General features: G+C 30.8%; 1 protein-coding gene across 1 annotated transcript in view; it reads left to right on the forward strand.

The window, feature by feature from the left end:
• The first annotated feature begins 5,866 nt into the window (after nt 1-5,866).
• Nucleotides 5,867-16,542, forward strand: part of LOC117112404 (rho GTPase-activating protein 6-like) — a 67,563-nt gene continuing 56,887 nt past the window's right edge. The window contains exon 1 of the mRNA XM_033255479.1: nt 5,867-6,179. Within this exon, the coding sequence (XP_033111370.1) occupies nt 6,120-6,179 (60 nt within the window). The 5' untranslated portion in view covers nt 5,867-6,119. The remainder of the gene's footprint in view (nt 6,180-16,542) is intronic.

The raw sequence follows: 16,542 nt of genomic DNA on the forward strand, positions 1-16,542 counted from the left end.
TTAGCGTTATATCACTAATCTATACGTGAGTTAATCGGGCATGATGCAGCCATCCAGACAACTAAATTGCTTTTTCCATTCTAGACGTGAGAAATCATTATCTAGTCATTACGATAAAGACATTAATGTTTATCTGAACTTGTTAAGTGCGTTTTTTGAAGATCCATTCGATTTGTGTTGAGACGTCTGAGATTGGTGTTGATGAAACAAATTCAGTGTGGGAAATTATTTTGTTTATCATTTGTGAGGGGCAGGGAATTAAATTCCATCCTCCCCTCTTCAGACATGCCAAAGCCCCCATTGGCTACAACTCATTGGACCATAAAAGAAAAATCTTGCTTTTTTTAGCTCCAATGAGGAGCTCTATAGGAATACCCAGCTCATTGATTAATAGATCTTTTTTGTGCCGATTGCTTAATAGATCTTTTTGGCATGGGTAGGCATTAGGACCAATAAACTCTACTGCATCTATTATACTGACCTCATCGAAGCTTTCAAGACTACGAGACCTCGTTTTTAATTTGTCGTGCATAATAATAACATTAGTAGTACTGTAAGCTTGATTTTTAAAGTAAGAAATGTATTGAAATATTATACACTTACAAAAAAGTGTACTTACAAAAAAAGTACTGATGAAAAATGGAAAAAAATGAAAATCAATGAAACATAATTAATTGGAATTGAAGAAACACTTTTAAAAACAGTTTAAAAAAAATAGGGATTTTATAAAAGAAACTTCAATTAAGGTCTAAAAATCTTAGCTTTTAGTTCCTCCTGGATTCTCAACAGTGCTCTGCTGGGAATTGTCAGACCTCAAGCCTGACAACTTAGGCCTCAGTTGGACGGTAGGCCCCGGTCGTCAAATCCTAATGCCACCATCATTGAAAGCCGGTACTGAAAGGAGCTTAAGATTGTCTCCTGGCTTTATACACCAATGACAGATCACAGATTATACTGGACACACTATTGAAATTTTTAAAACAAGTTCAATCTACGAATATTGATTAGCTGTTCATTTTTTGCTCATCTCGTCGAATAAGGATGTAGGGAGGAAGGAAGGTACGTTTAAGATTAATGATGAGGGCGACAAAAAAAAAAAAAACAAGTCTGCAGGCGAATACACAGATTCATCAAGGTTTGCTCGTTGTCACAGAAATTAAGATATTTGTGGTTTAGAAAAATCCTGTGAATTCTGGGATTGAGTTTAAGGTATAAATAATATATATTGCTGTTGAAAACAACATGGTACCTCATTATTTAATTCATTTCTTTTAAATCTGATTAAAACTTAGTATCTTTATGATTTGATATGGATGTACCATAATTAATAGTTTCTACTAGAAAAAATATTCTTTTGCAGTTTTGCAATAAGCAATAATGAAGTGATAATAAAAAAAAAATAATAAAAATGAAAAATAAATAAATTTATAAATAAATTTTAATTTTAATTTTTTTTTAAATTTGATACAAATTGCAATAAATTATAAATTAAATAAATAATAAATTCAAATTTTTATCTTTTTAAATTTTAATATTCGCACATATTGTATTCTTATATGATTTAATTTTTTAAATGTTTTTTCTTATGTTTGTTTATATGTTACTGTAGCAATGAACTGAGTATTGCATTTTTATTGATGTGGCAATACAGTATATCTACATCTATGTTGAAATTGGGGAAGCTCCAGCCCATTTAAGCCTCATGGCTTGGCAAGGATTTACTTTACTTATGTCTGTGTCTATATTATTATTATCAGTCTTTCTTGTATTAAAAAAGTCTAAATATTTAAATTGTATAATTAAGTAATTTATTAGCTTTCAATTCAAAAATCGGAACAAGAACATTTGTTTTTCATGCCGATTAACAAGCATGTAATAAATAATGTTCTGATCCTTAAATCGGCTGATAATAAATTTAAGGACTTTCTGTAAGTAGGAGGTCTATAAATCTCCAAGCCAAACACCTTTGTTCCGTGGGTACATTTTCATAAGAACATTATTTTTGTTGATTTATAATGATAATGCATTTTTGAGGTTATTGTCATCTCTCAGATTTGTTTCATTTCAATAGATGTTTAATCAGATGTTTAATCAGATGTCATCGGCTTATTATAGTAAAGCATTGTTCAGACTTTTTGCAGACTACATTATCAAGTACAGCATTGTTCAACTTCCAAGAGATAGGATGACATAGATTATAACATAGACACTGATTATTTTATGCAGTCATATATATATGACCTGCCTACCACAAAAGGGCTGTCAACTCACATTGCTATGTCTTGAGAAGGATGCCTCAATAGGTCATACAGGTACATCGTGTATTTTGTGCGAAATGGGTTTTTGTGTAAAAAATAAAGTATAACTATTAATTTTGCTATTCCGTATAGGAATTTATTAAAAAATTTAATAGAAACGAACCCAAAATGTGACCACAATTGCCAAAGACACCCAGTTGAGTTCATTTAACCGTCATTTTTTTTAAAGTAAATGATGTATTCTATGCCATCAACACAAAATCTCATTTTGACCTGAGGATAAATTTACAGCCTTTTTATGGTAGCAGGTCACACATGTCTGAAGCAATAATCAGTGCAGTTAATGTATCTATATGGGTGCGCAGAGGGTGTATGTTTTCTCCCCACGCTAACGCCTTCCTACTAGAAATTTTCTGATAAAAATAAATTCGCTCAATTGGTTAAAATTCACGTCATATCACCTTATCTTGCCAGTCCCTATAGCTCTATTCACTTGTTTATCATCGAGCCTCCCACTTACCCTTCGTGTCTCCCCCCCACCTCCAGGGATGTAGTTATAGTGGGCGGAGGTGGGCGGGACCACCCAGCCTTGAAATTTTCCACCCAGTCTAAAGCTAATTCCATGGCCTTTGCCCACCCTTAACCCACTTTCCCATCTTTAAAATCCACTTGTATTATCTAGAGTTTACCAATGTTATCATGCACCCACCCTCAAAATATCTTTCCCCACCCTTATTTTTCATTAGCTACAACCCTGCTCCCCCCTCCCATCATTTGAAAAATAGATTACGGTAAGTTAATGATATGAATATATAGGTCCGTGATTAGACTAGAAGCAAAGCTTTTATTTAATAATTTAATATTTAAATTCGGTATATATATATTTTTTATATATACTTTAAATTGAATTTGCCTATATTTTTGTATTTCTACCCATTATTTAATTGCTATGTATATAATTTACCTGTATCTGGCTCTTTTGTTATTATTTAAAGAATTTTTTTCCCCTTTTTTTTGACATATTTTTATGTGGACATCCCATCCAACAACCTAGTGTCTACTTTTGTAGTTAGCTTACATATTATAGATCAGTATGACTGGTTGTATTTAAGTGTTAATGTTATGTTTTTGTAAGGAAAGACATTTTCTCAGATAGAATTTCCTTTTTGGACAGTTAATCTTAAATCTTGAAACCTGAGCAATAGACATTTAATCAGCTACGACATTAATTGGTACAATATAAACACAGTGAGTAACTCAATAGAAAACAATATTTACAGACGTGCGTCTGTTAATTAGCAGGAGAAAAAATCATCATTACCACATCATGATATATGGGCATACAACAGTTTTTTTGCCAAAGTAAATTTGATAATCTACAATAATAGTGTAGATGTTGTTTGGTGGTTACGTGCTTGCCTTCCAATCCTGGGTTCCTGGGTTCAAATCCTTTGACAGCACAGGGGTTTTTTTTTCTCACAACTCAAAACCATCTCCACTACGTAAGATTTATAATGAGACTGAGTTTATGAAGCATCTTATTATTTCAATTTTACCGTCTAATAAGGCACCTAAATTAACCTGTATAAATATAAAGTAAAAAAACTAAAATAAAGAGTAACATTTGATTGCAAGGTAGTACGTGCTGGTGATATACAGTATAATATATGTATATATAATTTACTGTTGAAGCGGACATACAGCTCATAAAATGTGACTGACCTAAAAAATAACACATTTTAAATAAACAAAGTAAGAATTTTAAACACTGTGTTATTCTTTTAGTATTTTTTAGCACGTCAACACAGACAATAATAAACCTTGTATCTTTATATCATCATTCTGTTCAGTTCTCATAATTCAGTTTTGCTGTCATAATTGGTATATGCATATCCGCATTATGTCCACAGGCCTACGTGTTCACACACACTACACGTACTATAAACACTCCAAAAGACATGTACACATTTTATTTAATAAATAATGGAACATGGATATAATTTTACGCCAAAGTCTTTTAGGAGGTGGGGGAGGGGGCGATGATTAATTTAAATTGTGTATTACGACTGCGATTAGAATATAAACACTGTAAATTAAAATGTTTTAAATGCCTATGCCTATTAAAATATTTTATTGTTTGTTTATTTATAGATTTATTTTAAGAATAGGTAATTTCAGAATATACTTGGTTTATGTTAGGCCTACATTTTCCTGTCATTATGTTAAATTATTTTCCTATAGAAGTATTTAGCACTGATCCAACAAAATGTCAATATGGCTTGAGAGTGGCCTAGTGGCTTAAGATGTGGATTCGGATACAACCATGTATTTTCACAGTTACTGATCATAACAATTTAATGGATAGTAAAATTTATAAGAAAGTATTACACATACCCCAAGTATTGAATGCACGCAATCGTGTTGGGATCACGCCATCGTGCTGGCGTGCATTTCAATACTTGAAGTTGTGTATTACACTTTCTTAGGCCAAATAAAATAATTGTTAGTTTCATGTCTGTGATTTGAAATTATTTTTTAGTAAGAATATTTACTCTTTGCTATTCCCTATCCTATATACTAATGGTAACAGCCTTATCTGAGATTAATCAGTGGACCTTTTGATAAAATTTATAGGGCTTTAGTTAGTGCTCGCTTTTAAATGAGAAAGAAATGAAATGAAAAAATCTACTATAAATAATATATACATCAAGACACAAATAAAATAAGACCTATACAGTTTTATATTATATTTCTCACTGCTTTTATTTTGCAAAGTTTTAACAAGTTATTTTTTCTTTTTCTGTGATAGATAGTAGAAATGCTATTTTTTGTGTTTTGATTTTTTTTCTATCCCATTTTCTTATGTTCTTTATGGTTAGAATTTACATACTGTATTACGTTCACCAGTACCATTACGGCCCAAGCTTAGGTTTTGGTAGCTCTTGTTTTTTAATGAATTATTTTTTTTTTACTTTATAATTCAAAACATCAATTCTCATGACAGCAATGATAACAATCCTTTATATAATTCTGTTTTACAAACAATTTTGAGTGTCATCAGAGCAAAAGGCATTTTCATATTCTATAGTATCAGTGTCGTCCATATTCCAGGTACAGATAAGAATAAATAAGTAATTATATTGCAGCGGAAAATGAAACAAAATTTAAAGGAATATAGCCATAGTTATGGTAAATATTGGATTGAATAGGGCTGTTTTAACAAGACTCTGTCAAGCAAGCAAATTACTTTCAGAAAATGCAGACATCAGAAAACCTTCAATTTGTCTTATCAAATGTAAAGTGGTAAACAGTGAACCTTATATTATGCCCTGGAGAGATAAAATTTTAGATTATTTCACTTGTAAGCAAAAGTTAATGGCCAGAAAGAAAGATGAAGTTGGTAGATGTTTGTTTAATCTGATGCGAATATCTCTATGGAGATATTGCATATTAATGAGGAAGCTCGACTATCTAGTTTTCTAATTCAAGTTTTTTATGAGAGGAAGAAATCCTGACCTTTAAAAGACATTTGGGACAGCCTGGAGGTGGTTGCCGTAGTAACGGTTCTTCCAAAGAATGTAGCTTCTGTTTATATTGTCTCATTGGACAGTATTAAGCTTGTGTGGATGACTCGAGGTGAACACATCAAAGTGCACCACCAGTCCATCTCCACCTTGGTTCACACTGAATTTTAAAATGCTTTTGTGGTGGATATATCGGTGTCGATTTACAGTGGTGGTAAGCCTTGATGGCCTATGAACTTAATAAATACATCGATTTCCTGTTTTACCAGTTGGTGTTGATCCTCTCTTTGGCCAGAACTGTCTGAAGAGAGATAGCTTAGGACTACTTATTATACACATGAAGAAAATTCAAGCAAGCCAGATGTTTCCGTGGGTTTGGTATCCAAATGTAGACAAGGTAGGTGTGACCCTGTAATGCCACCTCAAATATGTTGAGATATATCGTTAGGTAATTTCTTTTTTCAAGATGGCCTTGAAAAACAATAATTTTCTCAGCTTGTTTGATATCTCCCCTGAGTTATACCCTTCTTAAGGCATACATAGGCCAGCACTTAGGCATATGCCTGCACAGCTTTTGTGAAAGTAGGCCTACTTTTAAGATAAAACTCAAATAGCAATCATTATCAATCAATTTTTTCATGTTCACTGGAAGAACCTTTTAGATAGTGATTGGGATAGCTTTTAGGTAATCCTCAGGCTTTTGTTTTTGTCATCTGAATTTTTTTATTGTATTTTGTATATTAATTTTACCTGGAAATAAATAAAATCAAATAAAATCAAATTAATTATGGTATTTATAGATTATTCTTTTTGTAAAAAGAGATAAAGGTCACCATTTTAAACAATACAATCTGGATGGTAATATTTATTTATTAGTTATATCTAAAGCCCTAATATATCGTAATATATTTTCTTTTTCAAGATAGCCTTGAAGAAAACTTATAGTTTTTTTGTTTGTTTTTTTTTTTGTCAAGGAAAATTTGATAAAAGTCTGAACAGAGTTGCAAGACACTATATAAAACTTTACTTGACAAAAACCTGTGACATGCCTTAATATGGTCATGGTGACATCACATCATTACCATATATAGGCACATCACGACTAAATAATGTGCAACCAACATTTTTTTCCTGTATTACCGTCACATATCGTAAAAATGTTATTACATCAGTTTTCAATGATTTACAGATTTTACAGGTTTTATTACATAAATATCAAAAACATATGTTATTATTATTAGAAATATTATTTTTTTATGAAAATCACCCAATGAAGATTTATTCCACGGCATTAGAGTATGATTTATTGTCAAATAAATTTGTTTTTGCAAGATTCAAAACACAAAAATAATATATTTTTATTTTTAATCATAGCATTAGGCCCAATAAAAAAAATTATTAGTTTATCACCCTCACGCGCATGTTTTTTATGGTAGTGAAAAAAAAAAAAAAAAAAATTTTTTTTTTTTTTTTTTTTCATTCATTTTATAAAATAGTTAGTAGATATTGTTTGCTTTATCTAAATCATGTTTTACTTTGAATATCAATGCACCAGCAAACAACCCAAGGGTGATATTTGGCTTTAGCAAAATAAAAACAACCTAAATTAAATAAAAAATTAAAAAAAAAAAAAAAAACTCCCTCCCTCATCACTTTTCCTGCCCAGATAGGGTGATAAACAAATAATATTTTTTATAGGGCCTTATGAAAACATATAGGCCTAAATAATACTTATTATAGATCATGAAAAAAAATGTAAGGATCACAATAAACTGTATGGTTTAATGTTAAAATATTGTATTACATTATAAATAAATATATAAATGGAAAATTTACCGGGTTGAAATTTGCAATAATGATGGAGATATTGAATAAATAACATTGTATATATTTATTTATTCAATTTATGTGCAAAAGAAACATGGATAAAAAATAAAAATAACAATTATTGTTAAAATATACATTATTAAAGGATATATACTGTCTCTTATACACATCTAAAACCTTCAATTTGTCTTATCAAATGTAAAGTGGTAAACAGTGAACCTTATATTATGCCCTGGAGAGATAAAATTTTAGATTATTTCACTTGTAAGCAAAAGTTAATGGCCAGAAAGAAAGATGAAGTTGGTAGATGTTTGTTTAATCTGATGCGAATATCTCTATGGAGATATTGCATATTAATGAGGAAGCTAAGATTGACCTTTCAAGTTCATCATAGTCACGTTTTCAAAATCAAGTAAACAATTAATCATAAAACAGATAAACCAAGGTATGTGACAAGTGAAAATGATGTCAGTTGGTTTTTTGATTGATGTGATTAATGTAAATTGTACGTACTGGTATTTAAAGTTCATCAGACCGTGGTCAGACTAACAGGACATTACTAAGGAATTAAGTATTCTGCCAATCAATTAATCATAGATTTATTCATATTGGAATGTTAAAATTTATCCCATCTTAATGTTATGTACTGTATTAACTTAATTTCTGTATTAATATTTATAATGTAGTTCTTAATGTGAATGTAGAAACAAATGTTGCATTTGAACTTAACAACGTAGTGGTGTTAATAAGCAAATTATATTTTATGTCCAGCTTCATTTTTTGTCATTTAATGACAATTATATGTAAGTTATTATTATTATTATTATTATTATTATTATTATTATTATTATTATTATTATTATTATTGTTATTATTATTATTATTATTATTAATATTATTATTATCATTATTATTGTTATAATTATTATTATTATTATTGTTAGGTTGCTAAAACCTACCTTAAGGGGAACAATGGAGAAATTAGAGACAATTAAAGAAACGATGTTGAGAGGAAAATAACATGATGTTAAGCGGAAAGTGACACAAAAGATAATCTCCTTAAGTCCGACTTAGCCCTATATTAGGCCAAAAAAAAATTGTTTGTTTGCCCTCCTTCACCCACCACTAAAAGATATAGGGCCTGAAAAACAAAAAAAAAACTTTTTTTTCTTTACCAATTAAAAAAAAATGTAAGTGAATTTATCTTTATTTTTTGCCAGATGCCCTACAAATTAGTCTAAAATTGTTGTCTGATGTAAGATATTGCCATTCTAGGTCTCTGTGGGTTATTTTTAATTCATCTGATGAGTATTTTTTTAAAATAAATAAATAAAAAACTTTCTCCACCTGCCCTTATTTATAATTTTTTTAAAAGAAGGGCAAACAAACAATTTATTATTTTTGGCCTTATTTTTATTATGAATGATCATGAATGATTATTATTACTAATCAAAAAGGTATATCCGAGCTTATTACGATTGTAAAATGTAAGGTTTAGAGACAAATATTCACATAATAATTATCAACCTAATATCATAAATATAGGTCATATAAATTATAATGGCAAAGGTCAAATAATTATCATGACATAGGTCACATAATTATCATGACATGTCACATGGTTATCAAGACCATATGTTAAAAAGTACACAAATTCCTTAGTTATTATAATTTATTATAAGTTATTATGTTTTGAAGAAGTTCAGAAACCATTCCAACTCCATCACCTTTTTACAATAGTCTATGCTGTCATAATTTTCTGCTGTCATAATTTTCGCAAACATTTTTTCACATCATATAGGCCTAGATGTCTGCCCACTCCCACCATGGTATAAATACTCTTGTCAATTTATGGGTCAAAGAACTGAAAATATCAGCTCCAATTTGATTCTGTGTCAATTTTAGCCAATTCTGATTGTTTGGTAGGAAACATGCTGAGAAAATATTAGCAGCCATTTCCACACAAAGAAAAAAAAATGAATAGGCCAATACATGAAATTAGATTCAAGGGTTTGGGGTAGGCAGCCAGTCAGTGTTAATCCCAACAGATTTGTTGCATAGATATTACATATGTAGTGAATTTAATTATTTTGTTTGTGATTATTTTATGATTCTGTTTGTTATGATGTTAACCAACGAATGTTGACAGTAGTGTTTTGTGTGACGGCAAACTTCATAGCAACCAGTAACTTCACAAACATGCATTAATTAGCTGTCACATAATGTTTGATGTTGAACATTACAGAGTTGATACGAAGGTCATTATCTTGGTGTGGGTTTGTTGAGGGGCTGATAAAACCCTTTTTGTTTCTGTGATATTAAAATGTGGTTGCACAAAGGCCAAGTTTTTGCAAAAAAAGGTAGTGGTGGTGGAAAATGACAAATCTGAATCTAATATTCCTAAATAATATGATAATTTATTTTAATAATCGTTTATCTCTGCTGAAGGGTGATTTTCATAACAAAATTTTGCAAATAGGTCCCTTCTAATTAAAGATACCTCCAATTAAAGACCAGCTCAAATTAAAGACGACCTTTCTGTGACCCCAACTGAATGTCTGTCTTTTATTTTTATAAGAATAATTGTTTCTAATTAAAGACCAAAGCTGCTACAAACCATGAAAACCCCAGTCCCAAAAGTGGTATTTAACTGAAATGAAAGCTTACATTTCCTCTGAAGTTTTAACTGTATTTTGATGCAGTTATATACACAGTGTAATTGTGTATTGCTTGATTTACCTGGGTGTTTTTTTTTTCTTCTTGTTTTCTTAAACCAAATAAATATGAACTAAGCTATTAATGATCTATAGAAGTGTTTAAAAGGGTTTCCCTGAGTACTGGAGTTGCTCAGAATGGTATGATGATCATAATTTTTGTTGTTGGTATACCTGAGTTTATTCTGTTTAGAAATAATTCTTGCCATGTTCAATTGTTTCGGTTTATTGCGTGACACATAGTTTAATTGTTTCGGTTTATCACGTCATGTAAAAGTTAATTAACCGTAGCAAATCCATACTGTAGTCCCAGCCTGCGTCTTTACGCTTTAAACAGGTTCAATTACATCACAGCTATTCGGTTTTTATTATCATTAAAACCCACAACTTTATGTAGGAAGCTATAATGCTAAACAGGAAGCTATTATGTACGGCACTGTCTGAGGTCTCAAAGGAAACACAAATTAAAAGCATTTGTGTAGAGATAACGGATGATCTACTTGAACAAACAATTCACTTAGATTCAAATTCATGAAGTCTTAAGTCACAAGATGTTGATTGTATTATTATTATTATTATTTGAAAAGATAACGAAGATATATGGATATGCTTTCCAAGTTAACATTTGCCTAATGTACTACGTATTTTGACATTTGGAAGTACAAAAATTTGGACTTAGGCCCCGGGACCCACTGTAGACTCAGTGTAGCACCGCATACACTCAGAGCTTGAAAACGTGTGCGACTGCACAACCGGCGTTGCGTGACTGAGCGACCGGCGGTTGGAGGCATCAAGCATTACCCTGGAGTCATTTTCAGAAAAAAAAAACTTTTTTGGGTTATTTTTCCAGTTGGGTTATATAGTGCTTGAGTGCATTACGCATTTCACCAGAGCAATGTTTAGACATTTTTGCCGTCTCAAAACCACTGCTCTTTGGCGTTATATTAGAGGCATTTATCAAAATCATTTTTATGGTCAGAGACAGAAAAAACTTTTTTCCATGCCTGCATAGATCTGATCCTGATTAGTACATTAGTTTCTCAGGTATAAAGCACATCCCTTAATTTTAACCCAATATTATATATCAGTGTTTCCTTGGTTAAAGCATGGTATGAGTTTTAGGCCAAATAAAAAAAAATTATGTTTTGGCCACACTGACTACCCATTTTTTTTTTTTTTTTTCCCCAAAGTGTGCCCAATACAATAACAAACATTTTTGGCCTAATGAGGAGCTCATCTGATATTTATAAATATTATCAGGAAAAAAAATCAAAAGTATTAACTTTGAATTAGCATGAGTTTTAGGCCATATAAAAAAAATTATGTTTTGGCCATACTGACTACCCATTTTTTTTTTTTTTTTTCCAAAATGTGCCCAATACAATAATTTTTTTTTGGCCTAATGAGGAGCTCATCTGATATTTATAAATATTATCAGAAAAAAAATCAAAAGTATTAATTTTGAATTAGCATGCGGTTTTAAAATTATTGATTGAACATTCCTCAAAATTGTAGGACATGATGTCAACTTAATAAGTAAAGTTTATTATTAATTTTAGATATTTATTAACATTAAGCTGTTCTTTTGAATCAGTAATTCAATATTTATTAAATATTTGTGATATTTTAATACTTCACCATAGGTAAAGTACCTTTAATATTTTTTGACAAATCAAGCATTTTGTTGTCAAATTATTTCAGTAGATGAATCAATTTCTAAGTAGATTTGAGATTTTGCTGGTCCATCGATGATGTAACATGCTCCCTTTGCTCAATGCAAACAATGATCTTGTCCTTAGTTTACTGTCAAAAGTAATTGTTGAACCACAACAATTATTATTTACTAAGTAGATAATTCCCGCAGAATGTCAGTACCACTGAGAATAGACTAATGGTGACGTGGGAATCTTGCAGGCATATTATAGCTGGATATATTGCCTGTATTTAATGATGTATTGGTTATTATTCATGCCTAATAAAATACGTCCCATATGATTTCTTGTGCTATTTAATAAGCCCTCTTGTAGTTTAAGTTATGCATGACTGTCAAAGGTCAGTGATTCTTTATATCTCATATGATTCCTTGTGCTATTTAACAAGTCCTCTTGTTTAAATTACACATGACTATCAAAGGTCAATGCATATATGTGTCTTATATGATTCCTTGTGCTACTTAATCAACCCTCTGGTAGTTTAAAGTATATATGACTATGTCAAAGGTCAATGCATATATATGTCCCATATGATCCCTTGTGCTATTTAATAAACCCTCTTGTTTAAATTATGCATGACTATGTCAAAGTCAGTGCATATATATGTCTTATATGATTCCTTGTGCCACTTAATCAACCCTCCTGTAGTTTAAAGTATATATGACTATGTCAAAGGTCAATGCATATATATGTCCCATATGATCCCTTGCGCTATTTAATAAACCCTTTTGTTTAAATTATGCACGACTATGTCAAAGGTCAGTGCATGTATTCATCCCCTGATTCCTTGTGGTATTTAAGCCCTCATGTAGTTTAAATCATGCATGACTATGTCAAAGGTCAATGTATATAAACAAACAATGTTCACATGTTGTGAACCCTATAAGGAATACTTTTCAAGTGAGATGATAGCAGTACATCAGATCAGACTAATTTGCTGCAAAAACTTGCAAAGTCTCGATCTTAAGATTCAACTATTTATCTCTTTTCGCATTAAGTATCGATTTTTTCCAAATTTAATATATCATTTATTCTATCTTCTTGTCAATGTTTCCGAGCTTTAATTGGTTATCCTAAAAAATGCAATTATTATTTTGATATATAATTTCCTTTTTTATTTTATGACAATAGTTTTCCTAATAATCTTTAAAGCAAAGAAATATCTAAGATTATAATGAAAGAATATGGAAAAGATAATGAAGAAAATATCCATCTATCACAAATTTAATCTGTTTGATGATGTTTTTACTCAAAGGAAACAAAATTGAAGAAGCGTATAGAATATCATTTTCAATGAATGTATGTTGAACATTTTCAATTGATTTTCTTAGTAAAACTCAACATTAATGAAAAAGATGCATCATATCCCATTTCTGCTTTTAGTATACCCTTAACCCACACACATTTTCTGCAACAAAAAACTGTTGTATGCCCATATATAGTAATGATATGCCTATATATGGTCATGATGTGATGTCATCAAGACCATGTTTATTCACATTTTTTTGTCAAATAAACTTTGGTGGTTTGGATAGGGCTTTACATTCTAATCTCTGATTTGCTTGCCAAACGTTTCAATGAATTATATTTTTAGCTTTCGTTGGAAACGATAAGGTATCAAAAGAGAAGAAAATATTTTGCCAGAGGGTAGAAAAGATTAGTTCAAGTATATACGCCTACATAAGTGTCTACAGCTCTCCTCCTCATAATATAATTCCTTCATTAATCTATGATTTATACTTTCATCTGGTTCTAGCATGGCTATTTTAGTGGAATTCACTGTAAACCATGGGTATCACCAAAAAAAAAAGAAAAAATTCTGCCAGAGGGTATAAAAGATTAGCTCAAATTATACGCCTACATCAGTGTTTACAGCTCTTCTCAATATAATTCTTCTGTTAATCTATGATTTGCACGTTCATCTGGCTCCAGCGTTCTATCTTAGTAGCCTTCATTGGAAACCATGAGGTATCCAAAAAAAAAAACAGAAAAAATTTTGCCGGAGGGTAAACATATTTACTTGAAAAGAATACTCCTACATCAGTGTCTGGCTCATCTCGTATAATTCTTCTGTTAAAATCTGCAATTTACACATTCATTTGGTTCTAGCATAATATTAGTAGCATTCTCTGAAAATTATGACGCAAATTATCAATATTCTCCACCCTTGCACTCAAAGTTCGAAGTTCAGCAAAAGGTTGATCATTATTTGGCAAACTATAGATCATTATGAAAACAAAAAAAAAAAACATAATTCACTGTGGTTGCATGTAATTCTTACATTTTTTTTTTTCGCTTTTGGTTTTAGCTTTTTGTTATGTTGCGCCTCAGAATAAGTCTACCTCGATAAATGACTTGTAAATGCTTTATTATTATTTTCTGTTAATGTATGAAATAAGTCTTAGTACTAGAAAATAAAAACCAAAAATTAATATCTTAGATGATGTAATGAAAATTCATGGGAAAAATTCCTGACCGTCACAGGAGTTGAACCCAGGACCCTGGGATTAGAAGGCAAGCACCTTAACCACTAACCCATTCACCTCAACTCCAAAAAATAGACCTTGTCATATAAGATTTATAAAGCAAATAATATAAACACTTGCATCAGAAAAAATTATCTGAAATTCGAAGCTAAAAACTGTGTTGTCATATATTTAAGATTTATAAAGACTTGTATCAGATAACATTATATTAACTTAGAAACCAAAAACCATGTTACAGCGCGAGTATGGTTTACATGGCGGCAGCTATTTTTTTTTATTCATGCCTAAAAGGAGACCGAATATTCATAATATTTGATCGTCTGTGTAGCTAAAATGCACATCAAATCAGATTATTACCCGTTGATAGACTTGTGACTGCAGCTTGTTGACATATTAACTTGTCTCTACAGATATAATAATAATAATAATCATAATATAATAATATGTAGGTTTTTATATAGCGCTCTATACAACTAAGTCCCAGAGCGCTTTTCCACATTATTACTCCAGTCATTGGAACGATGCCTACTGTATGGGGGAAATTCCATATTTTGTTGCATGAAATATCAGTGCATTTTGCACTCAGATTATTAGCTCCTTAGGCACCCCACTTTTACTCCTGGGTGGAGAGAAGCAATGCAGATAAAGTGCCTTTCTCAAGGACACAAGCGAAATGAAATAGCGAGGGATTGAAACCCTGACCTCGAGGTTGAGAAACAAAACCATTCTCACAACGCCAAACCGCTTCTGACTGTTGTAGGGGAAAAAAAAGATTGGAATTTTACGAAGAACTCCCTCTGGAGGCCAGTAATCAAATGAATTATTTTGAGGTGTATTATACATGAATTATAAGATTTGCTTTCATTGATGCGTGACAATGATGCAAGATAGAATTAAGACGTTTGAAATCTGTAGTTATATATCTCTAAAACGTGAAGTGAATTTGCGAATTATTTCTTCAATACAAAATAATTTAATCGAATCAGTCTCGCGTTTTGTTAAGATTATTGTAAATGCAATATGAATGTCAAGCATCAGTGAGACAACATGCAGTGGTGTCTTTGTCATTTCCATTTCTTTTAAGAAAATTGTCAGCATTAATGTAATAAATATTTATATTCAGAATCAGTATAGCTTCAGATAGAAGCTGCAAAATCGTATCAAGTATCAAGATCGATTTTATTGTCATTATAAAAAAGTTGCTTTTCTGGACACAAAAACAAGTTAAAAGATAAAGAATATATGAAGTTTAGGGTTAAACAAATTTTAAAATCTTTTGTCAATAGGTGCAGTAGGCTGTGGATAATCTTCCCAGTCTTTTGTTTTCTACCGTATTTCTAATCAAATTTTAAAGCCTAGCCTTAGTGCGAATGTTGTCTTTACTACCGGCCTTTTTCATTTCTTCCCATCATATTTCCTTCTCTTTTTTTTGTTCTTTTGTCCATTTTGTATACAGTAGTTTTTTTTTTGTTTTTTTTTGTCTTGTCCATTTTGTTTTTTACTGTATTAATACAAAGTTAGTGGCAAAATATAACATCTAGAAAGGTATATACTACATCAATAATTATATTGATATGACATTCATATTGTGCAATGTTCTTTAATGTAGTGTTCTGCGTCTACTTAGTTCTGGTCTGTCTCTTGAAGTTTCCTTTATTTCAGTCTGCAGATATGAAGACATTCTCTTTGCTTTTTTGTGCAAAAATTATTCTTCTAAATATTAAAATTTTCTTAAGTCATGAATATTATTATTTATTGATATATTTTTTTTAATTAATATTTATCATTAATAGAATTTATTGTTATTAATGTTATAATACTTTTGTATGCATTTCTGTTTATAATTAATATTATATTTTGAAATTATAAGCAATTTTATTAAAACTCTTTAACAGATAAGGCGCGATCTACAAATTATCCCCAACGACAGAAACGCGTCTGGGAAAACCATGTATTACAAACGCGTCTGGGAAAGCGATCGTCTAATTATCGTGCCTCATGAATATTAATAAGCTAGTCGG

This window comes from Anneissia japonica, unplaced genomic scaffold (genome assembly GCF_011630105.1).
Source record: "Anneissia japonica isolate Jap-2015-1 unplaced genomic scaffold, ASM1163010v1 scaffold3735_len701357_cov177, whole genome shotgun sequence".
NCBI classification, from domain to species: domain Eukaryota; kingdom Metazoa; phylum Echinodermata; class Crinoidea; order Comatulida; family Comatulidae; genus Anneissia; species Anneissia japonica.